The 27,861-nt window shown below is 33.8% G+C and overlaps 2 protein-coding genes across 2 annotated transcripts in view; both read right to left on the bottom strand.

The window, feature by feature from the left end:
- Positions 1-90: 90 nt before the first annotated feature.
- On the bottom strand, positions 91-13,818 carry LOC107941479 (uncharacterized). The gene is made up of 10 exons (XM_041103624.1): positions 13,657-13,818; positions 8,013-10,529; positions 7,254-7,625; positions 6,676-7,128; positions 4,832-5,620; positions 4,171-4,662; positions 1,986-2,474; positions 1,521-1,868; positions 376-1,356; positions 91-297 (listed from the first exon to the last, which is right to left on the bottom strand). Exons 2-9 carry the CDS (start codon positions 10,515-10,517, stop codon positions 580-582), a joined length of 6,225 nt encoding a protein of 2,074 aa, XP_040959558.1. The 5' UTR covers positions 10,518-10,529; positions 13,657-13,818; the 3' UTR covers positions 91-297; positions 376-579.
- Positions 13,819-19,513: 5,695 nt separating this feature from the next.
- The window catches only part of LOC121222584 (disease resistance protein SUMM2-like), a 66,575-nt gene continuing 58,227 nt past the window's right edge, over positions 19,514-27,861 (bottom strand). Inside the window, exons 3-4 of the mRNA XM_041103623.1 lie at positions 19,704-20,465; positions 19,514-19,612 (exon numbers count right to left, since the gene is read on the bottom strand). Coding sequence (XP_040959557.1) covers positions 19,556-19,612; positions 19,704-20,465 — 819 coding nt within the window. The 3' untranslated portion in view covers positions 19,514-19,555. The remainder of the gene's footprint in view (positions 19,613-19,703; positions 20,466-27,861) is intronic.

Below are 27,861 nucleotides of genomic sequence, written 5' to 3'. Positions count from 1 at the left end.
CCGTTTTTTTTTCATCCAAAAAATGGTGTCAACAATATTTGTGAAGATACTTGATAGCTTTAAGTTGACATTGATATGGTAACCATCAAAAGTTGGCAAATCCTTAAAACAGGGGTCAACCTTACTAGTAAAAGTTTACATGTTTGTAGCCCAATGCCATTCATGATACACTTGAAGTTCAATTTTGAGGGTATAATGTGAAATGGAACAGTCCAAACAGTAGTTTTACAAAAACTGAAATAACCTTTCACATTTTACCAAAAGTTGCTGCCTCGTACTTCAGTAGAGCAACTCAACCTATAATGAAAAGGGCGTCTCTATGGTCACTTTATAAAGCATTAGTTAAACCATGATGAAAATAGAGGAGTCAATTACCATTTGTTTTGAATTCAAACGAAATTGAGCTTTTCGCATAAGCACCCAAACATATTTCCTTATTCCAGCTTGGGCAACTGATTAGTAACCTCCGTCGGCTCAGAATTTTGCACATTCTGTGCATGGTCATAACAAACCAAGAATTGTTCAATTAACTATGTATGTATGTATGTATGTATGTAAAAACACATGAATTTAAATCTTTTAAATGATTTGTACTATTTCATCGAACATATGTTTTATGGTAGTGTTAAGGTCGCCTTCCCACTGCAGTTCACCTTCCTCATCTCTTGTTAAGTGCATTTGTTCCAGCCTTGGTGTGCTTAAATCTCCTTGGCAGAAATTCCTCATTTGGGGGCACTTTGTCACTATCACCATTAGCAAGACTGGGAATTCCAACGAGTGAGGGGCCAAGGAAAAGCTTGCTAGACATGGAAGACAACTTAGTTGCAAATACTGCAATTTGGGAAATACAATGCCGCCTTGTATTTCTTCAGCCTCACACGCTATGATTTCCTCTACCATCTTACAATCATATATGCTCAATCTTTCCAGTAGCGTCAGGCACTTAGCTGTTGAACATGCGATTAAATTGATGAACCCACGGCATCTTGAAACTTCCAGTGTTGTTAGATTTTTGAAAGACAGCAAAGATGGTTTAAAAGTCTTTAACGTCAACTCTGGAAGTTGAGACAACCTTAAGTCCTTTAACTGATAGAATACCGATGTGTGCCTTTCCTCTTCGCTAAGTCCTTCAGATCGGACTATTTCAGAAATGGAAGCATTGTTTATAACAAGCTTCTGAAGCTTTGGTAGCGAACGAATGAAGGAATATGGAAGAGTAGTGGATGTCTCAGGAAAGAATCGGAGGTTAAGAAGTTTAAGGTTTTGGAAACACTGCAATGAGAGCTGTCCATCACATATCTCCTTCACCACATCATTCGTGTTCAGTGTTAGTTCTTCTAATTCAGGGAAAGTGTCCTGGATGGCAATGAATATATTAGACATCGATGAAAAAGTTTTAAATTAGTAAGAACTAGACTCTCATAAAATTAAAAGAGGAGAGAATATTAGTTTTTTCAAAAAGCATTTTATAGGTAATCTCAAGTAATGAACATGGAATATGAAACTGCTAGTGAGCTTACCTCGTTGACGCAAAACAAGGGTTGTTGGTTTGAGATTCCAACCTGACTCTCAGGACATTGTGGAGTAAATATATGTACTTTGGGGCATCCAATAATGTCCATTTTTTTCAATGAAGGCCACTGGGTGATATGCATCCTAGAGTAGAAACTTTTCAATCTCGGTACCTTATACAATCCAAGGTTTATTAGTTTGGGAAATACAAACTTGGTCGTCACTGTTTCAGCCACAATAGATTGAGCAGCTGATGTTGACTGTGACTCATCAGCAATGAGTCCTTGCAGCTCAATAATTTCTTCTAACGAATCACAACCCGTAATCCACAACGTCTTCAAACTAGGGAAAACAACCTAATAAATCATTTCATTAGGTTAGTAACTGAAATATGTTTGAAAAAGAAAGAACCTCAAATGAATAAGATAAATCGAAGTAACATAAATTAAAAGGAGGATCCATGAAGAAATGACCTTTTCATCGAGGAGAGATGAGTTATGAACCTCCAAGTTACTTGCCTGTACATGTTGGCCAATTTGAGGTTCATCTCCGGGTACACGTTTAGAGATGAATGTTTTTAGCAATGGACAATTTATTAGTGCTAAATATGCCAAACAGTGAAATTCAAAGTAATTATCAAAGCACAAACTTGTGAGTTTGGGAAGGTCTTTTAGCCACAGCGAATGTAGATTAAAGAAAAACATCTGATTCCTCCCTTGATGTTCCTCAACCAATCCATCCGTGAATATTACTTGTTCCATCATATTACAGTCCGAAATTCCAAGGACTTGGAGTTGCACAAGATCTTTTGCTAAGAAAGACGGGAACAGGTATTTCAAATTGTGACACCTCTTCACCTGCAAGAAATTTAGGTATCCGATAGATGGGGAGGATGAGTGGTGCCATATCTTATGACTGTTGGTGGAGGACAAATCCAGACGCTTCAAACGAGGAATGACAACCTGTTGACATAAATATCATCATAAGATAGTATCACTCTTCCTTCTTTACTTTGAAAGACAATCAAAATGAGTATGAAGATTTATAAACTTATCTAAAGGTTAATACATCAACTAGACAGTTAAAAGTAACCAAAATTTTTTGGTTAATTAAAAAATTTTTCCAAAAATAATGTACATAAATGACCTAATTTCTACAGTGCTTACTACACCGGCCACCATCATCCTCCAATAATTGCTTTTTAAAAAAAAATGTAGTAGTGCTGCTTAATAAATTGACGGAACCAGACTGAATGTGATTATATAAAACGTGCAGGGATCCTTTGAAGCGGTTAACATTTTAGATTAGTTGAAAAAGGGGTGTCGTTGGTATCTAAACCAAATTAAATGTTTTTCAACTTTTGACCTATTTGCATGTTACGTTTATCCTTTTTTAAAATTAGATTTAAATAGCACTTAAAAAAATATAAGAATAACAAAAAAAAACCATTTTCATTTTTTTGAAAAAATACTTAAAAAATTATTTAAAATTCTTATTCAAACAACCCAAACATATTCCTCAAAAAATTTCCTTTAAGTTTATCTAAATTTAAATATGCTAGGGAATGAATTGAAAATGCTTGAATTTAGATAAACTTGAGGAAATTTTGTGAGGGATATATTTGGGTAATTTAAATAAGAATTTTATATAATTTTTTAAGTTTATTTTTTAAAAATAAAATAAAATAAATGATTATGATTTATTTTTGTTATTCTTATATTTCTTAAGGGGTTATTTAAATTTAATTTCAAAAGAGGATAGACTTAACATGCAAATAGACTAAAAGATAAAAAGCATTTAATTTGGTGCCCCATATTCACGGGAAGACCCCTTTTTCCGCTAATTAAAAAAGGATAATTACTTCGTCAAGTCCATGAACATTTTATAGAATCACACTTCAGTTCGATATCGCCAATTTTTCCAACGACACTATTACAAGACTACTATTTTTGAAATAAAATACAATCATTTGTCGATGATGGTAGGTAGGTGCCGCCATTGTGTCTAGCGGCACCAACAAATACTATAGAAGTCGAATAATTTATGTACATAATTTTTAAATTGAGTCATTTTCATAATTAATAAAAAATTTGAGTTACTTTTATAAAAACCCGACATGTAAATTGAAATAATTATATTAAATTTTTTTTCTTTCAATGATTTTTTCTATATATGAGATTAAAAAAAAGCATTAAATCTTTAAATAAAACCCATCCACTCTCTCACTTCAATTCTCCTTCAAACTCCTCACGTTTTGTTTTCTTGCTTCTTCTCCTTTGATCTCAAATGACCTTTGTGAAGGTCTTCCACAATTATGTCCTTCTTATACACCCACAAATTAAAATAAAGGAAGATTAGTTTTCGTTTTTCTTTTATTATTTATTGTCTATTACTATTTAATTTTAAACTTCTTATTGTTTATTAGTATTTCACTTTAAGTTTTCCTTTCAATTCGTATTTTATATATTTATTTATACTTTAAACTCCAATTTTTTTTAAATATTATCTTATTTATTAATACATGGATTTTATTATATTAAATTTTGACAAGGTGTAGCACTACTAGTATGTATATATAGACCAGACACACTCATGTTGATCAAATCAAAAGAAAATGTGAAATGAGTTGTGCAGATAAATATTGAATACCGAACTTACCTTATTGCTGAAAAAAGTTGCAGTGTTATCATAGATGCCCCCTTTGCCAACCACGTTTTCACTTGCATCACCACTTTCTCTTGAAACTGAGGAAGAAAATGCAGTCATTTTTGGACACTCAGCTATCGTGATATCACTCAGCTGTGGAAATTCAAGAGCTTGACTTCCCAAATGGAAATTTGTCAAGTTGGAACACGACTCAATTTTTAAGGAGAGTAGCGAAAGAAATGTAAATTTATGTGTCATTGCTTCCTCCTCCTCCCTAACTACTTGTTCCATTGAACTGCATTCTTCCACTTCTATCCTTTGTAGTCGATTGAGGCTCAAAAGCATAGACGGAGTAAATATGTACTTCAGGCTGCTACATTTATAAAACTGCAGGCTGCTAAGGTTTTTGAAGCCCAAAATTTCTTGAGGGTTTCTAGTCCATATTTCTATCGACTCCGGAAATGTGTCAGAGATGTTGAAATCATATGGGTCATGGAGTCCATCCTAAAAATTAATCTGATATTATTCCACTAGATAAGGATCATAAATAGAAACTGCAGACAATAACAAAATAACGATTAACACTCTTCAATGGTTATTGAAGTAGCAATAAAATTAATTGTATTAGGACACGAGGAATCTAGCTAGCATTATGAACTTATTAACTTTGTACCTTTTTTGTGTAGAGCTGTTGTATGGTGGTATTAAGGTCACTTGTCCACCTCCATTTCCCACGGAAACGCGACTGTTTTATTCTCTGTAATTGTGGGGTGCTTAAAACTCCATCAGAAAAGATCTTTAACCTAGGACAATGTTCCACAACTAATTCTTCCAAACAAGGAAACTCGAAGTTGTAATACCATGGACAAAAGCTTGTGAGGCTATTCAAATTGCATAGTTGTAAACATTTCAATTTACTAACAACTATTGTCTGATGACAGTCTCCCTCGTTTCCCACTATTTCTGTCATTTTAGTGCAGTCTTCTACCTTTATTGTCGTTAATTGCACAAGATTCTTAAGTACTGAGGGTGTAACTAAGTTTGTCATCATTTCACAACGTGACACATTCAAAATTGTGAGATTTTGTAAAGACGATGAGAAGGCTCTAATATTTATCCAATCATCACAATTCTGAACTGTGAGTGTTTGAAGATTAGAAAGAATATGGTCAAGCTCCGAATCTTTCCTCCAAATATGCTTAAGATTTCTGGCAGAAACCAATTTCAGATTTCTAATTGGTGGGAGAGTCCCGGCATCTCCTTTACAAGGGACTAAATGTTTGAAATCAAAATAAGACAACTCAAGTCTTTCCAGATTGTAGAATCTTCGGACGAAAGGAAATAAAGAAAATCGAGAGCCAGCTCTCAGTGCAAAAACTTTAATATGTTGAAACAAGTCTGGTGGGAATTGGTCCATATCACCAAAAGTTCGTAACTCAAGTTCCTCTAATTTGGGAATGACCTTGGAAACCAATTAAATATATACAAGTTAGGCTCAATATTGATGTATATGCTTTAAAAAAACAAACAAACAAACAAAAGAGTTACAATTTTAGTGTTTGATTATGATGATTAAATCCCAACAAAATCAATATTAAATCAAACCAGATGAATTTTTTGTTTTAAGAAAACACAATACCTTGAGAATAAGAACCGATAAAAATTACACAACATGAAAACCGAAAGAAGAGTAGCAAATTTAGATTAAAATAGAGAAACAACCATTGTTATATATATATTTCTATGATAAAAAATATAAGCAGAACAGTGTAGATAAAACACCAAGATTTTAAAATATTACAATAATATAATTTGATGGTTAAATTAATGAATTAAATAACAGAAAGACCTAATTGATATAACCTCAATAGTTTAAGAATGTAATTTGAATATTTTAAATTTTGGGACTAATTTAAAATGAAGGTTATAGTTTGATATGTCTAGTGTAATTAACTTTTAACATTTTGACTTTTTATTGAGTGGCGATTTTTTTTAGCAAGGTAAACTTTCTATTTAGTTTCGACCCACTACTTAAATACAGGGTAAATTACATATATAGCCACTTAAGTGTTAAAATATTTTTATTATGGTCACATAAAAACAAATAAAATTTCAATTTAATCACTGTCGTTAGAGAAATTGAATATCTTAATTGCTATGCTACAAAGTCCCTAACGGGATGCTAATGTTGCATTTTTTTTTCGCATAATAATAAATTTAACCCTCAACATTTATACATTTTATTAAATTGAACTACATTCTAAAAAGTCAAGATTAACACTCAATATTTACCTATTATGTTTATTCAGTCTTGTTTTTAAAAATTGAAAAAATAATTATAAGTGTAACAAAAAATTTAAAATATATATTAAAAATTCAAAAATACAAGAAAAAATTCAAATCAAACAAAATATAATAATTAGAAATGTATTATCGTGGCATATTTCAACTTGAGATGCTTGTGGCAGTGGTTTAAATCATAAAAAGAAATATATATAGTTGTAATGATATACATACCTCTTCACCCAACAAAACTGGCTGCTCATTTCCTTGGATTAATCTAAGATGTTCCGATGCCACTATCTTTCGCAAAGCAGAACTATCTGTTTTCAATTTTTTCAACATCGGCCAGACTATTGTATGTTGCCCTTCATAGAAACATTTGAGCTTTTCTACCAATGCAACCTGAAGGTAAGATACTTGCGGAAACTCAAACCTCACAGGCTGCTCCTCCACTCCATCCGCTTTCGATACAATCTCCTCAACTCCACAATCAGTGATGCGTAAATGTTCAAGTTGTGGAAGATCTTTGGCTATTGATACTGGAAATAGATTTTTCAAACTCTCACATCGCCAAACACACACTTTTCGAAGATTTTTAAAGGAACCTGCTGCTAGGTCATTATAAAATATCATCTTCAGATTACTCAAGTGGAAGATACTCATGTCTTCCAAGCTAGGAATTGCAACCTATTCATATATATATAATCCATGCCCATAATAAGGTTAATTAGCTCAAATAATGAAGGCAGGAAAAAAAACAAGGACAAATCAACAGATTTATGCAAGAGTGTAAGACTAATGAAATAAATCACCTTCTCACTGAAGAGAGCGTGCATGCCGGACTGATTACTATTCTGACTAATGAATTCTATTAACTTGGGGCAACGCCAAATCGTTAGCTCTTTCAACAATGGGAACTCAATATTGTGGTTTCCTGAGCTGAAGAAGATGAGGTTTGTAAGACCATCTATATACAGGGAGTTTAATCGAGGGAAACAAATCACATCTTTCCTTTCTTCTTCAATTTCATCTGTAAGTATTATGTCCCTTAAGCACTTGCAATCCTCTATCTTAAAGCATTGGAGCTGCACCAGACTTCTAGCGAGAGAGGGTGATAACAGATGCTCCAACTTGCCGCATCCTTTGATGATCAAGCTCCTCAAATTCGTAATCCAATGACATATCTGGTTGTGCCATATTATTTTGGTGTTAATGGAACACAATTGCAAGCTTTCCAAGTGAGGGAAAATAAATTGCACATATTTACACACAATTCTTTTTCGATAGGGAAACATAATTTGAAAATATGATTTTCGATTTTAAAGATAATTTTAGTTCGATTTGTGGGTTCAAATTTCATTTTCAAAATTAAAAAAAAAAATCTTTGTTGGGTTTAAATTTAGATTATTGAATTGACTTTATACTTTCAATCGGTTTAGATTAAAAATTAAATTTTCATTTGTTTTGGATTTGAAATTTATTTTTGAGCTCCAAAAATATAATGGGAATAAAAGTTGTATTAATGGGAATAAAAGTTGTATAAGAAAATATAAGTAAAGCCAAACAAATACCTGTTTATTGAAAAGTAGAAAGGGCTTAGTAGAACACCTTTCGTCTGGAGAGCAAAAGCTAACGAGTTGCGGTAGATTTTCAAGTGTGATAAAGCATAATTCAGAAAATCCAATTTTGTTCGTTTTAATATGTTGGACATGCCTACCATTTTTGACATGAAGTCTCTTTAAATTTGGAAGATCTTTCCCATTATTTAACTCCACAAGTACATTCTTGACGCCTTCAAGTCCCTCTAGGCACAAATCTTCTGTCTTTATCAACAACATTTTCATCCCATTGTCCAATTCATTGTTTATATATAACATGAGCTTCAATGCTTTCGGAGATATTTCATAATTGTGGAAACAATTATATTCACCATAATTACCTACGAAAATCCTGAATCTGTCCAATGTTTCAACAAACCGGTGTTTTGGTATCATTTGGACATCAAGAATATGAACATATAAAGTAGTTAGACAAGGCAAATTGTTTAATTCATCAAGGCTTGCATTTTTCCTCTCATTTTCAACTACTCCTCCCTTTTCCCATTCAACAAAGCTCCCACTCATATATAATTCTTCTAATTTAGACAAACCTGATAAGACATTCGGCGGGATGATTTTGAGTTCTCTACACGAGCGCAAATCTAACAACCTTAATTGAGTCAATTGTGCCATCTCCTTAGGTAGTTCTTTGATACCTGACTGAGAAAGGTTGAGTACTTGTAAACTCTTGAGCTCTCCAAGGATAGTTATGTTATCAACTGCACATTTTTTCAGACACAACATGCGAAGGTCTGCAAGGTGAATAATTGATTCAGGGAGGGATGGAAACTGCATTCCGACCAAATCCAAGGCTTTGAGGCCTTCGGTTTGTTTGAAAAAATTGAGAGGAATTTTAACCGCGCCATCATAGGCCATATGGAAAAAGGAAAGTCCTGAACACTCCATCTCCTTAGGAAGGTTAGCTATAATCTGAGGACACCGTAAGCTGATCACACTCCACATCTTCATTTTCTCCTTATCGGACCACTCCTTTGGAGCATGATCTCTCAAAACAAGCATACGGTAGTCCTTCAATGCAATAGCTATAGCAGCATCCCAAACAACATCATGGATATCAAAGCGCTTATCATTATAACCATCAAGCAACAAGGCAGACGCTTTGAGATTAGCCACAACCGTCAATACTTTATTTCTAGCTTCTTCCATAGTGTGGACACCATCAAATAAACCCAAACCTAAAGTATATCTTGCCAAGTTCTCAACGAGACCATTATGGCCTATTACACAGCAAAGCAAGAAAGTCAGCTTAACTTCCTCGCTTTCTAAATAATTAAAACTCCACTCTATAGCTGAATATGCCACAGCTATCCCCGTGAAGTTGCTTGACGAAGGCCTCTCCAGTTCTCGTAAAGCATTCTTCCATTCAAACAATCTTTTGTTTCTCAAAGCCCCTGCAACTGTCGCAATGGCTATCGGCAGTCCTGCACATTTTTTGGCTACCTCCATAGCTATAGGCTTCAAACCGCAACTTTCATCACAGTCGCCAGCCTTCTTCTTGAACAGGTCCCAGGCTTCCTTTTCATTTAAAAACCCAATGGGAAAATTTTTCTGAGCATCCATCCCATTTGATAAAACATTGAGCTCTCTAGAAGTTAATAGTAATTTGCAGCCCTTGTGTTCATCTCCCAAAGGAATCCCTACTTCCTCAATATCAACCTTTCCCCAAATGTCATCCAAGACAACCAGAATCCTCTCCTCTTTCTTCAATCTTTCTCGTAGTCGAAATGCCTTTCCAACCATACTCTGTTCCTCAAATTTCAAGCCCAAGAAGTCTGCAATTTGGTTCTGAATCTTCTCAATATCGATGGCTTGAGTTACGGTTGCTATGACAACCGAATCAAACAACTTGCCCTTGACCTTTCTAGCGATTTCTTTGACCAGCGTTGTTTTTCCAATCCCACCCATACCATGCACCCCAACAACGCTGACGCTATCATCTTTTAGTGCCTCCATTATTCCGTTCAGAATCGACGTTCTTGACTCGAATTCCTCATAACCTTTAACTGGTGCAACCACGATACCTTTCGGAGCTGCACGATAGGAAACCCTTTCAAAGTTTCCATGTTCAAGTAGCTCGGCAACAGCCTTTGCCTCCTTTTCAGCTTTCAGGCTAAGCTTGTAACGAGTCCTGAAATTAGGACACAAACCAATGAAACACTTTTTATTTGCTTTTTCTTCATCTTGCATCACTTTCTCTACTTGTTCAAGGATCTTTTTGTCGACTGCAGACAGCCATTTGTCAACATCACCTTCGATCTCTTCACCGTTTCGTTTAGCTGCATCAACAGAATGCTGCACTCCGTCCCTTGCATCTTTCAGCCTATTAGCTCGGTTCTTGAGGGTCTCAACATATTTCTGATGATTGGAAAGGTATTTGACATGGTTTTTGATAGGAGAGATCGTATACTCTACAGCTTTAGCGACAATAGAACCAACGATGGCAATAACACACTCCATTGAGAGAGCAAACTGAATAACCACAGCGATAACAAAGACCAAAACTTGAATTATCTTATATATTTTTTAAAAAGAACTCATTTGCATAATCTTAACTACCATTGAAGAGTTAAAATTTTAAAATTATAAATATGTGATTAATGTTTTAGTTTTATGACAATTAAAGTGATTTTGTTAATAGATAACTTTTTATTAATATAGACATATATCTAATGATATTTTCTAATAATTATCTTTTTTTAAGGAATATTTTTTGCTAAGCATTGAAGGAATAAATTGTCTTTTTACACTTTGAATATTTTTACAACACATCTTTTAAAAATTTGTTTTTAATTATTATTCAAAAAATAAAATCTTTCTAATTATTTTGAAATATAATTTTTTTATCATTAAATTAAATTTCTTTTAAATTAATTTAAACTAATTCAAAATTATACCTAGTTCTTATATTTTGATTAAAGCAATAATTTATGGGTGATTATTTGGTATACTAACAATATTTTATTTACTCCACAAGTCGTTTTAAAAAACTTATATGTGTCTCTTTTTTAAAATATTTAATTTTTTGATATTTTAGTATATTTCTATAGGACACTTGTTAATCCCTTGACTTTACTGATGGAGTCTAAAAACATTGTCTGAAAAATTACTTTTATGGGAACTTTGAGGCATATTCTTAATAGGTAAAAGTGGAGAGTTGAATCATAATTTTATGGTTTCATATTCTACCCCATGAGACTTTTACAATGGTATATCATATGCTCAAAATGGTTTAGTGGTGAATGAGAAATTGATGCTTAAAGTAAGCTACTTGAAAATATTGTTGAGAAAAAGTAAAGGCTTAGATCCTACATTGGTTAAATATCAAGTGTGAGATGTGCTTTTATATGTAAACTCTCTCTAAAATTAATTGAATAACTATGCTTGCAACCTTGTCTCATGCGTAGGGGTGGTGTAGGTCTAAATCTGATTGGGTTGGGCGCACTTGTATAACGTGGGTGACACAAAATGTTCAAACTGGTTTGGCCCATGTGAATATTTTAAGCTCAACACGAATTTATTTTTCCTCAGCAGACATAATCTGCTTATATATGGACAGTATCTAATTTGATTTAATTTTTAAATCAAATTGATTTTTGGCTCCTTATCCTAAATGCCTAGAAAAGGCTGTGTATTCTAGAGGATTAAACACATATTCAAATGAAATTCTGTTCATTTCAAAACTCTTCCTTTTTCTCTCCATTTTTCATACATATCGGTGATAAAAAAAACAAAATTTGTTCGTTGATTGTTGTAGATGTACTACTACTTTGATTACTTTTGTTGTTGTATCCTGGGAGAATTTCGACTAACATTTCTCCAAGTACTGTAGGAGCGGCCGAATATGTCTTAAGGAAACTGTGTTTCAAAGGCCTCAACGTTTCGTAAAATCTCAATTCTTCTTTATTTCAACTTTTTCTTATGTTTTTATTTGATTCATATTTAATAAATTAATTATAAATCATTCTATTTATATTTTATTTCATATGTATTTATTTATAATTTATTTATTTTGTTCGCTAACGTGTTTTGTCTAATAAACATTAATAATAAATTGTGGAAATTATTTAGTAAGTGGAGGTTTTAGACTCTACAAGTAGGGTCAGGAGGTTGACAAATGTCTTATAAGAGTGTCGTAACATATTTAAAAAAGAGAGAAATATGTCAATTTTTTAAGATTACTCGTGGAATAAAAAAAGTACATTGTCAGTGTACCAAATACTCGCCCTATTTATATTTATATTTTTTTATTATTTATTTTTAATATTAATTCATAATTAAAATATTATGTGATAACAAAATTAACATTTATTAACATTAAGGAGAAGGATCCACTTATATATATGTAAAAGCTAAAGGAATTTTACACACTTACCTAACTATTTATATAATTAATATTTTAACGATCCAACTGTTATATTTTATAGTCTATTCATGCAGATTATACATGTCAAATTTAATGTAAATTTAAAACTTCTAACTATATTCGTTTTGTAAAAAAATTTCAATCGTTGATTATATATTAGTATATAGAGTATTTTAGATCGATACGATAGAGATATCGAATCGGTTCGAAAATTTACATGCATTACAAGTACAATTATATTGATAAATTAAACGGTTAAATCGTTAAAATATTAATCATATAAATAATTACTAAAGTCTATAAAACCGTTTTAGTTTTTAAGTGACTAATATCAATAATATCTTTTTGTTATACTAATAATTTCTAACAATAATTTTACAATACAAGAAAATTTTGGTTTTAGTTTTAGTTTTAGTTTAAAGCATTTTAATTCAGATTTTAAGAAACTATAATTTCTTTATATATAAATTAGTTATTTAGTATTACTTTTTAATAATTTTTTAAAATCGACATTTTATAATACTATATAAATAGGCCAAAACAAAAAGTTTTTTCTTGAATAAATACTTTTTATAATGGTTTTTTTTGGAATATAAGTTCTATAATAATTTTAAATCAACATATTTTCATAATTTAAATATTTTAAAATTTAGATTGAAAATATTAACAATATATTTCAAATCCTATTTTAAATTTTTATATATGCTAATTTTTTTGTTTATTAATGTTTTTTTTAGTTCGCTGCACATTTTTTAAAATAGTTAAATTTTTAAATATTGAAATTTCAAAATTTAAAATAGTAAAATAATAATTATGTTATAAAAGCAATTTCTAAATAATATATAAACAAACACTTTTAAATATATAAAAAAATATATATTTAATCTGTTTTTTAAATGATTTTTCATATAATTTTAGTGGACTATCAAACCAGCTTTCCAACCACATATAGTTTTGAATGGAAATAAAGCATCGAATAAAAAAAAGGTGGTCGACTACAAGATAAATCACCCAACCTCTGAATAACCATGAAGCAACAAGTTGTTGGTACATCCCAAACACAAATGCTTATACAGCTTTCCTAATACTCACCCCTTTTTTTCTACGAATTTTAAAGAGCTTTTTAGAGATTTAAAGCATAAAAGAAGTCTATTCTCATGGTTAAACCTGCCTGCCTAAGCTTATTTCAAAAGAGTAAGAGCAAAGCAGGGAAAGGAAAAGCAGATGGCGTACCTTTTGGCTATGATCAATAACCGATAGTTTTCCCCCTTCTGTTTTTTTCTTCTTAGCAGAGCAAAGCCAGAAAGTAGTAAACTGAGAAAGACGACTTCTTACTTACTTTAAAAGTAGGAAAGGAAGTTTGGATTGTATTTCATGGAAACAGCACAGAAATGACAACCCAAAATGTCTTATACCAAAGTATAAATAAGTTATTAAATAAATGAATTATTAGGTATCCATGTATTACATAAACAAGGTTTTTCTTTTTCTCCTCTTAAAGGTCGAGTGAGTGAGTTATCCAATTGTATGAGTGTTTTCATATAAGGTCATTTTCCTAATTAATTTCCTTCTTTTATTATTATTTTTGCTTTCTCTTTCTTCAACCACCTATTCCTCATATAATATATGTTTTTGGATGATTTATTTAATGGAGTAGTTAGAATCAAACAAAGCACATCACAACCAAAGTAGAAACAGACAAGAAATAAGGAAATGTTTTCAAGGTTTAGATATCATCTTTGACAAAATGATTAATTTATGTATCGATTGCATTTCGTGGAAACAACTCAGAAATGACATGCCAACAGTCCCAAAATGTCTTATATTAAAATATATTTTATTTATTTTTGACAAAATGATAGCTAACAAAAACATACTTTTTTACTCTGACTATTGAACTTATCACCTTTAGAATGTTAATTATGAACAAAACATAAGCAACCAAACACACAAAAATCATCAATTAAAGGAAGTCTACCAAACAACATTTTATAGGGTGTTTTATGATGAAGAAGAGGTGAAAGAGTTCAATCAATAAGATAAAAAGTAGCAAAACACACTCTCCAAAAACAATATAGACGGATTTCCTTGAAAATGCACAACACTAGCCACGTTTAAAATTTGTTGATGTTTCCTCTCTACTCTCCCGTTTTGTTGAGGTGTACCAACATAAGATGTTTGAAAAAATAATGTCATATGTAAGAAAATAATCTTGGAGGCAATTAAATTCAGTCTCATTATCACTTCTAACAAACTTTATCTATTCATAAAATTGACGATGAATTATAGTAATAAATGACATGAAAATCTTGAAAATTGTGGCAGATCTAAAGGGCTAGCAAAGGCCCAGCCCCTTAAAATGAAAAATCATCCATTTAGGCTCTTTAGAAATTTTAAAAATTTAAATTAATAAAGGTAAAATTACAATTTAGTCCCCTTAAAAATGATAATATTTGATTTAATCCTTTAAAAATTGTAAAGATATACACTATTAAAAATTACAATTTAATTTCGACCCTCCTAGAAAAATTTTCTACCTTCGCCCCTGCTTGAAAACCTCATTCTTATTAACCAATAGATATACCCAAATAGCACAAGAGAAATCATCAACCAATGTAAAAAAATAATGAGATCCACAATATGAAAGAGTATCATAAAAACCCCATAAATCACAATAAACTAACTCAAGAATACAAGTGGCTTTCTGTTCATTAACTGGAAAACTATTTTTTGTTTGTTTAACACGATGTCAAATTTTGCATGCTTTATTCAAATAATCTCTAGAGTTACTAACGTAAGGAAATAACTTTACTACTTTCTCGGAAGGGTGACCCAATCTTCTATGCCAAAGTTCCAAAGAGGATAAAGCTTTAATCAAAACCACTTTGACCATTGATACTTGCCGGAAGTAATAAAGTTCATCTCGTCTCTCATCCGCTCTAATCAACTCCCTCGAAATGAATGTCCATTCAACCGATTGGTAGTGGATTATGTATTACCAAACGCCACCAAAAGAAATTGTCATTGCTCAGCGGTAAAACCAAGAAGTGTCGCCCTCCCCCTGATGATTATCTTGCCCCTGGTGGTGGAGAAGTAGAATCACTACCAGCCATTGAAAACGATTAAATTTTTCTCTTTTTTTTGTGTTAAACACCAAGCTTAGATACCATGACAAGAATAGGGTAATTCCTTTCATTCTCATTGATAAGCTTCAAGAATATACATAATATTTATACAACAGTAGTCATGTAGGAATAGGAAAGATATATAATATATTCCTAAATATATGCAGCAAAACACACTCCCCAAAAACAATGTAGACAGATTACCTTGAAAACGCAAAACACGAGCCACGTTTAAAATTTGTTGATGTTTCCTCTTCGCTCTCCCATTTTTTTGAGGAGTACCAACATAAGATGTTTGAAAAAATAATGTCATTTGTAAGAAAATAATCTCGAAGGCAATTAAATTCAGTCTCATTATCACTTCTAACAAACTTTATCTATTAATTAAGAAAAATGACGATGAATCATAGTAATAAATGACATGAAAATCTTGAAAACTGTGGCGGATCTAAAGGGTTGGCAAAGGCCCCAATCTCCCTAAAATGGAAAATCATCCATTTAGGCTCTTTAGAAATTTTAAAATTTTAAATTAGTAAAGGTAAAATTACACTTTAGTCCCCTTAAAATGATAATATTTGATTTAATCCTTTAAAAATTATAAAAATATAGACTATTAAAAATTACAATTTAATTTCGACCCTCTTAGAAAAATTTTCTACCTTCTCCCCTGCTTGAAAACTTCATTCGTATTAACCAATAGAGTAATAAAGTCCATCTCGTCTCTCACCCGCTCTAATCAACCCCCTCAAAATGAATGTCCATTCAACCGATTGGTAGTGGATTGTGTATTACCAAACACCACCAGAAGAGATTGTCATTGCTCAGCAGTAAAACCAAGAAGTGTCGCCCTCCCCCTGATGATTATCTTGCCCCTGGTGGTGGAGAAGTAGAATCACTACCAGCCATTGAAAACGATTAAATTTTTCTCTTTTTTTGTGTTAAACACCAAGCTTAGATACCATGACAAGAATAGGGTAATTCATTTCAATCTTATTGATAAGCTTCAAGAATATACATAATATTTATATAACAATAGTCATGTAGAAATAGGAAAGATAGATAATATATTCCTAAATATATGCTTAAAAGATATATAATAATATACAATATATTTAGATATTCCAAAAAGATAATATCTCATAATAATATTCTAACAGTGTACCAAATACTAGCCATTTTTTAAATTGTATTTGTTTGTTACAAGTATCAAACTATTACAACATGAATTGTATAAGGAATTACAAAATAGAATCAAATCATTAGACCACAATGAGAATAAAAGTCAGTACAATCAGTACTAAAGCCAACAAATTAGATTAAATGGATTAAAAGTCACATATGACCATCGCATATTATGGGGATATGGACTAAGCAAAGTTAATAATACCAATATCAACTACACTAAAACTCAATTGGCATCTATTTAATATTTTTAATTATATTAATTTTGACTAAACGTACAAAAAAAAATGTTAGTGGGGCATAAGGTTTTTTTTCTTTATTTGTTGCTATCTACTATTTGTTTTTGTTTTCTTTTTTTCTAATAAGCATTGATTTTATTCATAAAAGAAAGAAGTACAAAGGTGCAATAAACTACGGCCAAGCCACATAACGCAACCATTAAATCAGACTCAAACTCCAAAACATGCTTTGAGACCTTTGGGAAGAAGCAAAGATATTTTAAAACCTTGCTTGATGGCTAAAGTGAAGGTTGACTCGTGGTTTTGGCATTTTCACTATGGTCATCTTAATTTTGGGGGTTTGAAGACTCTTAGACAGAAAGAAATGGTCAGCGACCTTCCTCAGATTGTCATTCTTTCCTAGGTGTGTGAAGATTGTGTTGTTAGCAAACAAAATCGTGAACAATTTCCCAAAGGAAAGTCTTTGAGAGCAAAACGTGGCTGGAATTGGTTCATTCAAATATCTAAGGGCCAATAAAACCATCATCTAATGGAGGTAAAAAATATTTCCTTACTTTCATTCATGATTATTCTCGGAAAACATGAGTTTAGTTCTTACAGGAGAAATTAGAAGCATTTAGTGCATTTACTAGCTTCAAGGCATTTGTTGAGAATGAAATCGGGAAAACCATTCAAGCTCTTTGCACTTAATGTGGAGGAGAATATTGCTCCAAGGAATTTGAAGCATTTCGTGAGAGTCATGGCATTCGAAAAGAGCTTACTACTGCATATACCCCCCAACAAAATGGCGTATCAAAGAGGAAAAACATAACCATACTTAATATGGTGAGGAGCATGCTTGCTGGTGGAAGGGTCCCAAAACGATTTTGGCTAGAAGTAGTAAATTGGAGCATCCATGTTTTGAACAGAAGCCCAACTTTTGTTGTTCAAAACATGACACCTGAAGAAGCTTGGTGTCGAAGGAGACCACCAACGGTAGATCACTTCAAAATTTTTGGTTACATTGCTTATGCACGTATTCCAGATGCAAAGAGAAAGAAGCTTGATAACAAGGGAGAAAAGTGTGTCTTTCTAGGTGCAAGTGAAACATCTAAAGCATATAAACTGTTTAATCCTTTAACGAAGAAATTGTGATTACCCAAGACGTAATTTTTGATGGGGAGAACACTTGGAATTAGGATGACTAGCAACCTTCTCAAACCTTTGCTGACCCTGAAATTAAAGATGAAAGGCCACAACCTTTAGATCAACAGACTCGAGCACTTGAGAGTTCACCAAATCCAACAACAACCACCAACCATCAAGTTATAATTAAAATTAGCTATTATAGTGCATGATTAGATTGGTACACGAAATATATTTGTACCTAAAGTGATTAAACATACTAAGAGTAGGTTTGGATGGGCGATTGGGTGCGGTGTGGTGTGTTTAGCATACTTTTTGTCTCACGCTACAGTATCACTACAGTATCTAATCTCACTGCCACCGTTGTTTTTACACTAACCGCAGGTAAATACACCGCCCATCCAAACTCACCCTAAATGAATTAAAATGTAAGTTGACTATTCAAAATAAAAAAATTTCTGACTTATAAAACTTCAAAAAGAATTTTAATCTGTCAATATGTAAAATCAAAATATTAAATTAAGATCAGTGTTGAACTAAAGCTTCATCTATATATAATACTCTAAGCAACCCATAAAGGATGTTGACGGTAAAGGATAGCTAAGCTTACCATGAAAATATTATTTTGATTATAATATATTTTTATCAATAGATAGATAGCATTATTACTAGTAAACCTTCCCAAATTTAAAATATTATTTTTTTAATATATTGATTTGCGGATCAATTCAATTCCCGAAATAAAATTCAAAATAGTTACATTAAATTTAATACATTTAATCAAGACAAATCATATTAATTTAACACCCTAAAAATTGTAACATATTACTACATTTTTTTACCCAAAAACAACTATTTGGTTAATTAATAACATAAATTTGCTTATTTCATATAATATTTACCGTAAATTTTACTAATATTTACAAATACCCCTCTTAATTAAGCTTGTTGCCTTATAATCTTAATTATTTCATTAAGCATTTATTTATTATTATTGTAAAATTTTCAAATATCAGAATTTATAATTGAATTTATCTTTTTTTATGGCTTCAAATTAACTCAAATCATTTAAATTCTGAAACCAAAAAGTATGCTTTAATATGTTTACTTTCATACTCTAATTTATGATTTTTTTATTTATTTTGCTTACTAGTAAAAGTTTACATGTTTGTAGTTCCCAATGCCATGCATGATGCACTTGAAATACAATTGTGAGGTTATAATGCGAAATGGAACAGTTCAAATAGTAGTTTTACAAAAACTGAAATAACCTTTCACGTTCTACCAACAGATGCAGCCATGTGCTTCAGTAGAGCAACTCAACCTACAATGAAAAGGGCGTCTCTATGGTCACTTTATAAATCTTTAGTTAAGCCATGATGAAAATAGAAGGGTCAATTACCATTCGTTTTGGTTTGAAACGAAATTGAGCTTTTCGCATAAGCACCCAAACATATTTCCTTATTCCAGCTTGGGCAACCGATCAGTAACCTCAGTCACCTCAGAATTTTGCACATTCTGTGCATGATCATAACAAACCAAGAATTATTTAGTTAACTATGTATGTATGTAAAAACACATGAATTTAAATCCTTTAAATGATTTGTACCATTTCATCGAACATATGTTTTATGGTAGTGTTAAGGTCGCCTTCCCACTGTAGTTCACCTTCCTCATCTCTTGTTAAGTGCATTTGTTCCAGCCTTGGTGTGCTTAAATCTCCTTGGAAGAAATTCCTCATTTTGGGACACTTTGTCACCTTCACCATTAGCAAGACTGGGAATTCCAACGAGTGATGGGCCAAGGAAAAGCTTGCTAGACGTGGCAGACAGCTTAGTTGCAAATACTTCAGTTTGGGAAATACAATGCCGCCTTGTATTTCTTCAGCCTCACACGCTATAATTTCCTCTATCATCTCACAATCATCTATGCTCAATCTTTCCAGTAGCGTCAGGCACTTAGCTGTTGAGCATGCGATTAAATTGATGAACCCATGGCATCTTGAAACTTCCAGTGTTGTTAGATTATTGAAAGACAGCAAAGATGGTTCAAAAGTCTTTAACGTCAACTCTGGAAGATGAGACAAACTTAATTCCTTTAGCTGATAGAATGCTGATGTATGCCTTTCCTGGTCGCTGAGTCCTTCAGATTGTACTATTTGACAAATGGAAGCATTGTCTATAACAAGCTTATGAAGCATTGGTAGAGACCGAATGAAGGAATACGGAAGAGTAGTGGATGTCTCAGTAAAGAACTGGAGGTTAAGATGCTTAAGGTTTTGGAAACAGTGCAATGAGAGTTGTCCATCACATATCCCCTTCACCATATCATTCGTCTTCAGTGTTAGTTCTTCTAATACAGGGAAAGTGTCCTGGATGGCAACGAATATATTAAACATTAATCAAAGAGTTTTCAATTAGTAAGAACTAGACTACAGAATGAATATAATTTCCATTTTCTTTCTCATAAATTTAAAAGGAAGGTGAGAATATTAGTTATTTCAAAAGGCATTTTATAGGTAATCTCAAGTAATGAACATGGAGTATGAAACTGTTAGTGAGCTCACCTCGCTAACGCAAAACAAGGGTTGTTGGTTTGAGATTCCAACCTGACTCTCAGGACATTGTGGAGTAAATATCTGTACTTTGGGGCATTCAATAATGTCCATTTGTTTCAATAAAGGCCACTGGGTGGTATGCATCCTAGAGTAGAAACTTTTCAATCTCGGCACCTTATCCAATCCGAGGTTTATTAGTTTGGGAAATACAAACTTGGTCGTCTCTGTTTCAGCCATAATAGATTGAGCAGCTGATGTTGACTGTGACTCATCAGCAATGACTCCTTGCAGCTCAATAATTTGTTCTAACGAATCACAATTCTGAATCCGCAACTTCTCTGTTGGTGCTGTAACTGAAACTAACAGATTCAGTGCAAACTTGTTAAGCAAGTCTCGAGACTTGCTGAGCAAACAAGAGAATTCGAGCAAGAGAAAGGAAGAAAAGCTAAGAAAAATGAATAGAGAAATTGATGAACAAACTGAACTTCATTCATAAAATGCATAATGGCACAATGCCAATACATAAAACAGGCACTAAGCTTGTCAAAAACAGTAAGTAATTACCTAAACATCACCTACCTCCACTAATGACATGGAAACTTGAAATTTTGGCTTGTAAACTTACACAAAGTTGTGTTTACAGCTCATACATAAGCTAATTACATCAGTCAACAATCTAACTTAGTTAGAAATGAACTAAGATTACATTTCATTGACTAGGAATTACAAAATAAACAAAATAAGCTTGCATCAGCAGCTCCTGCATGACTTGGTCTTCATGGCCTGCATGCTGTCGAGTTTGCTGCATGCTGAACCAAATTCATCACTCCTCCTTGGTTTGCATGGAGCAAACACCTAGCTTCTTTCTTAGACATTCGAACCTTGTGACACTAAGGGCTTTGGTTAAAATGTCTGCAAGTTGATCCTCTGAATTACAGTGGATCAGCTTTACTTCCTGAGCTTGCTCCATTTCTCGAACAACATGCAACTTGATGCTGAAATGTTTTGTTTTTCCATGGAACACTGGATTTTTAGCAATTGCTACTGCAGATTGGTTGTCACAGAAGATCTCAGTAGCTTCCTCTTGATGCACATTCAAGTCAGCCAATATTTTCCTTAGCCATATGGCTTGGTTGACAGCACTTGCTGTTGCCACATACTCTGCTTCAGCAGTAGATTGAGCTACTAGACTTTGCTTCTTTGGGCTCCAGCAAAACATGGCTGAACCAAGGTTAAAAGCATACCCTGAGGTGCTTTTCACGTCATCTATCGAGCCAGCCCAGTCACTATCAGTGTAGCCAACCAGCTTCAGATTTCCTTCTTTGCTGTACTTCAAACCATAGTTTAAAGTGCCTTTGACATATCTCAGCACTCTTTTTGCAGCTTGGAAATGCTTCTCATTGCAACAATGCAAGAACCTTGAGAGTAATCCTACAGCATACATGATGTCTGGTCTAGTGGCAGTCAAGTATAGCAAGCAACCAACTAGACTCCTGTAGGTTGTTTCACAAACTTTCTTAAAATCACCTTGGCTCGATAGTTTTTCTCCAACAGCAACAGGTGTTTTAGTTGCCTTGCTGTTTTGCATGGAGAACTTGGTCAGAATCTTTGTGGCAAAGCTTCTCTGGCTTAGAAATATCTCATTCTGTACTTGAGACACTTCCATTCCAAGAAAGTATGACATCTCCCCAAGATCAGACATTTCAAACACTTCCTGCATCTTGGTCTTGAAATCAGCCAGCACTACTCGATCTCCTCCTGTCACCAGAAGATCATCAACATACAGGGACACAATGAGTTGTATTTGTGTCCCTTGTTTCTTGACATACATTGTTGGCTCACTCTTGCTTCGATCGAATCCTAGATCAGTCAAGTAGCCATCGATTCTGCTATACCAAGCCCTTGGAGCCTGTTTTAATCCATATAGGGCCTTCTTCAGTTTGTAGACCATATGCTCTCTGCCAGCTATTTCAAACCCTTGTGGTTGTTCAACATAGATGTCTTCATCTAAGAAACCATTCAGAAAGGCTGATTTCACATCAAGTTGATGGATCTTCCATTCGAGCTGTGCTGCTAAGGCAATCAGCAGTCTGATGGTGTCGAGCCTGGCCACTGGTGCAAAGGTCTCCAGGTAGTCCAAGCCATACCTCTGACTGAACCCCTTGACAACTAGCCTTGCTTTCAGCTTGTTCAAGGTACCATCAGCATTCTGCTTGGCTTTGTACACCCATTTCACCCTAATCACCTTCCTTTTGGCTGGCCTTTCAACCAATTCCCAGGTCTGGTTCTTCTCAATCATGCTGATCTCCTCAGCCATTGCCTGCTTCCACCCTTGCTGAGCCTCAGCCTCTTCAAAGTTGTTTGGTTCAGCTATGGCTACATGAGCCCTTTCATAAATTTCAGCCAATGGCCTTGTTCCTCTGACTGGTTCATCATCAATATCCATTTCAGGGACATTTTGGTCTGGCTCAGCTTGGTCTGTTGCAAGTTCTTCAGAAACTTTTTCAGGTTCATGTCTTTCCCAGTTCCAACATGACCTCTCATCAAATACCACATCCCTGCTTACTGACACTTTGTTTGTTGAAGGATCTAAAATCCTATAGCCCTTCTTAACAGTGCTATAACCCACCAAAACACCAGGTCGAGCCCTTTCAGACAATTTGTCCCTTTTAACAGCAGGTACATGTGCATAACAGATGCATCCAAAGACCTTCAGACGAGCCAGTGATGGCTTGAAGCTAAACCAGGCCTCGAATGGGGTCTTTTGATCCAAAGCCTTGGTTGGAAGTCTATTTTGAATGTATGTTGCAGTGTTAACTGCTTCTGCCCATAGTGCTTTAGGCAGATTCTTCTGAATCATCAAGCACCTGGCCATATCCATCAAACTCCTATTCTTCCTTTCACTTACCCCATTCTGCTGAGGTGTATATGTGTTGGTAAGTTGATGTTTGATGCTTGCCTTATCACAGAAGGCTTGGAACTGAGCTGAGGTGTACTCAGTCCCATTATCAGACCTTATGGACTTTACCTTGCAGCCTGTTTCAGTCTCAGCAGCAGTTTTGAACTTCCAAAACACAGTGGCCACCTCTGATTTCTGTTTTAAGAAGTAAATCCAGCAATATCTCGAGAAATCATCAATGAACAGTATGAAATACCTGTTTCCACTTAATGACTTAGTCTTCATAGGGCCACACACATCAGTATCCACCAGTTGGAATTTTTCAGAGGCTCTCCAGGCTTGATTCGAGGGAAATGGGAGTCTGGCCTGCTTTCCTAGCTGACATACTTCACATACATCATCATGGTCCACTGAGTTGATGAAGTTTTCAGCCAGGTCTTCTCTGATCATTCGGGCCATCGATATGAAGTTGGCATGTCCCAGTCTTTGATGCCACAGCTTGGATTCATCTGAAGTGGCTGTGTAGGCAATGTCTGACTTCTTTGTCCAGTCAACCACAAAGCTCTTATCAGCCATGGGGACTGCCATCAGTTTGGATCCACTTGGATCACTGATTTGGCACTGGTGGTCTTTAAACACAACTGAATAACCTTTTTCCAGCAACTGAGCTATGCTGAGCAGGTTTCTGTCAATTTCAGGCACCAACAGCACATTTGAAATCACTTTGGTACCTGTAAGGGTGCATATTAGCACATCACCCTTGCCTTCAGCTTGAATAAAATGACCATTTCCTATCTTGACCTTAGTTCTGCAGCTTCTGTCTAAAGACTTGAAGATTGCAGCATCAGGTGTCATGTGGTTGGTGCATCCACTGTCTAGGAGCCAACCAGATGAGGACCTTTCCTGAGCAGCTGAGCATGACACAGCAAAAACTTGCTCCTCTTGGTCACTGTCCTCCTTAGCTACTCGAGCCTCAGCTTTCATCTGTTGAAACTGATTGTGCCTTGATTTGGCCTTGCTCTTACAGACTCTCTCAACATGACCCTTCTTCTTACAATGCTGACACACAGCATCTGGATTGAACCAGCATTTTTCTTCTGAATGACCAGCCTTTCTGCAGTGCTTGCAAGTCTGACCTTCTTTCTTTGTAGCATCATTCTTTGGCTTGTCTCTCCAGGCCTTCTTGCCTTTGTAGGCAGTATTTGTTCTTGCCTGAAAGGCACCTTCTTGGTGCTCCTCCGGTCTTCTCGCTCTCCTCTGCTCTTGAGCATATAGAGCATTGATCAACTCTGTCAGGGAGATGGTGGACAGGTCCCTTGAGTCCTCGAGAGATGAGATTTTTGCCTCATACCTCTCAGGCAGAGTTGCTATAACCTTTTCCACTATCCTAGCTTCATTGAACTGCTCTCCAAGGAGCCTGATGCTGTTAGCCACAGCCATAATCCTGTCAGAATATTGCTTGACAGTTTCTTCTTCCTTCATCTTCAAATTCTCGAAATCTCTCATCAAGTTTAACAACTGTTGCTGCCTTGTCCTCTCTCTCCTTTGAAACTCTTCCTGCAACTTGTCCCAGGCCTGTTTTGGTGATTCACAGGCCATAATCCTTGTGAAAATCACATTAGACACTAAGTTTTGGATGCAAGACATAGTCTTGTGCCTCTTGGTCCTTTCATCAGCATGCTGCCTGATCTGAGCCACTGTTGGATTAGCTCTAAGTGGCTCTGGTTCAACATCAGAGTTGACCACCTCCCACAGATCGAAAGCCTGCAGGTAGGTCTTCATTTTGACCACCCATATGTGATAGCCTTCTCCATTGAAGACTTGAGGTGCAGCTGGTGAAAAGCTTGATGAAGCCATGGATTTGTGTAACAGGTCCCTTAAGAAAATAGGCTCTAGATACCAATTGTTGGTGCTGTAATTGAAACTAACAGATTCAGTGCAAACTTGTTAAGCAAGTCTCGAGACTTGCTGAGCAAACAAGAGAATTCGAGCAAGAGAAAGGAAGAAAAGCTAAGAAAAATGAATAGAGAAATTGATGAACAAACTGAACTTCATTCATAAAATGCATAATGGCACAATGCCAATACATAAAACAGGCACGAAGCTTGTCAAAAACAGTAAGTAATTACCTAAACATCACCTACCTCCACTAATGAAATGGAAACTTGAAATTTTGGCTTGTAAACTTACACAAAGTTGTGTTTACAGCTCATACATAAGCTAATTACATCAGTCAACAATCTAACTTAGTTAGAAATGAACTAAGATTACATTTCATTGACTAGGAATTACAAAATAAACAAAATAAGCTTGCATCAGCAGCTCCTGCATGACTTGGTCTTCATGGCCTGCATGCTGTCGAGTTTGCTGCATGCTGAACCAACTTCATCATTCTCCAAACTAGGGAAAACAACCTGCTAAATCATTTCATTAGGTTAATAACTGAAATATGCATGGAAAAGAAAGAGCTTCAAATGAATAAGAGCAATGGAAGCAACACAAATTAAAAGGAGAACCCATAAAGAAATGACCTTTTCATTGAGGAGAGATGAGTTATGAACCTCCAAGTTACTCGCTTGTACATGTTGGCCAATTTTAGGTTCATCTTCAGATACACATTTAGTGATGAATGTTTTTAGCAATGGACAATTTGTTAGTTCTAAATCTGTCAAACATTGGAATTCAAAGCAATTCTCAAAGCATAAACTTGTGAGTTTGGGAAGTTCTTTTAGCCACAGCAATTCTAGTTCAGAGAAAAACATCTGATTCCTCCCTTGATGTTCTTCAACCAATCCATCCGTGAATATTACTTGTTCCATCATATTACAGTCCAAAATTTCAAGGCGTCGGAGTTGCACAAGATCTTTTACCAAGAAAGACGGGAACAGGTATTTCAAATTGTGACACCTCTTCACTTGCAAGGAATTTAGACATCCGACAGATGGGGAGGATGGGTGGTGCCATATCTCATGAATGTTAACGACGGACAATTCCAGATGCTGCAAAGGAGGAATGACAACCTGTTGACATAAATTTCATTATAAGATAACATCATAACTCTTCCTTCTTTACTTATAAACACAATCAAAAAGAGTAGATGAGTATGAAGATTTATAAACTGATAAATATAGCTAGCAGACGTGGACCTTTTTTGTTTAGATGAAATGTTCAGCAGCATAAATCTAACCTAAAGCAAATTTTTTTTTAAAGAAAGAAGCCTTTTTCTATACAACTTGGAGCTTTCATATATACTATAATGATTGTTGAATGATTATTATTGATGCGATTGAATAGGGGAATATGCTTGTTTCTAACTAAGTTGGACTCACATATTTATGTAGTTTCCATTAATGATTTACATTAATTACTTAAGTTATTTAATGAGTTACCTTAAAAAAGACTTAGGCATAGATAATTTATTTAACCCCCAACTTTATAAAAAAAATTTTCATTTTAGCTCTCTATTTTTATTTTTATTTCTTTTATCCTTTGAACTTGTGTTATTTGTCAAATCATTCAAAGTAGAGAAAAAAAATTGACATTTGTTAACTTTGCTGATGTTATATACACTGGATTGGCTGTAGATGACATGTCAACAATTAATTTTTATTTTATTTTGAAAATTTTATAAAAATATTTAAAAATATATACAATATTTTAAAAATTAATTAATTGCTAACTTTGCATACACATGGATTGTCACGTAAGTGAAGTTAACAAATATAAACTTTCTCTTTCATTTTGAGGTGATTTGATAAAAATGTAAGTTCAAAAGCAAAAAAAGATGAAAAATTTATTTAACCTTAGTCGTAGCTATTATAAATAAATATTAATAACTTTCGGATTTAAGATCTTATGTTTAAGGGCTTAGAATTTCAAGTTTAGGATTTAGGGTTTTGATATTTAATTACAATTAATTTTTATTTAATTATGTTTAGATAAATTTATTAGTATTTATTTATAAACCCTTTACTATATTTTTGTGGTATTTAATGATAATTGTATGTTCTTATTCACCGATGATACATGAAGCTTGTGTACCGCTAGTACATCAAATATTCTTCAAATTAAAATATATGAAGATTAGTTTTTTATTTTATTTTCTATTATTATTTTATTATTTATTGTCCATTAGTATTTAACTTTAAAACTTCTCTTAAATTCTTATTGTTTATTAGTATTTCACTTTTAAGTTTTTCCTTTATTCTTATTTTATATATTTATTTATACTTTAAACTTCAAATTAAAAAACATTATCTTATTTATTAATATTTTTATGGATTTTATTATATTAATTTTTTACAACACGTA

This window comes from Gossypium hirsutum, chromosome D10 (genome assembly GCF_007990345.1).
Source record: "Gossypium hirsutum isolate 1008001.06 chromosome D10, Gossypium_hirsutum_v2.1, whole genome shotgun sequence".
NCBI lineage: Eukaryota > Viridiplantae > Streptophyta > Magnoliopsida > Malvales > Malvaceae > Gossypium > Gossypium hirsutum.
This window is presented reverse-complemented; position numbering and strand designations above follow the sequence as displayed.

Coding starts and splice junctions, on each gene's coding strand:
- LOC107941479 (XM_041103624.1), bottom strand. CDS start 10,517: ATGGAGTGTGTTATTGCCATCGTTGGTTCTATTGTCGCTAAAGCTGTA. Junction 7,626..8,012: donor TTCTACTTTTCAATAAACAG/GTATTTGTTTGG, acceptor TGGCACAACCAG/ATATGTCATTGGATTACGAA. Junction 5,621..6,675: donor CAGTTTTGTTGGGTGAAGAG/GTATGTATATCA, acceptor TTGGTTTCCAAG/GTCATTCCCAAATTAGAGGA.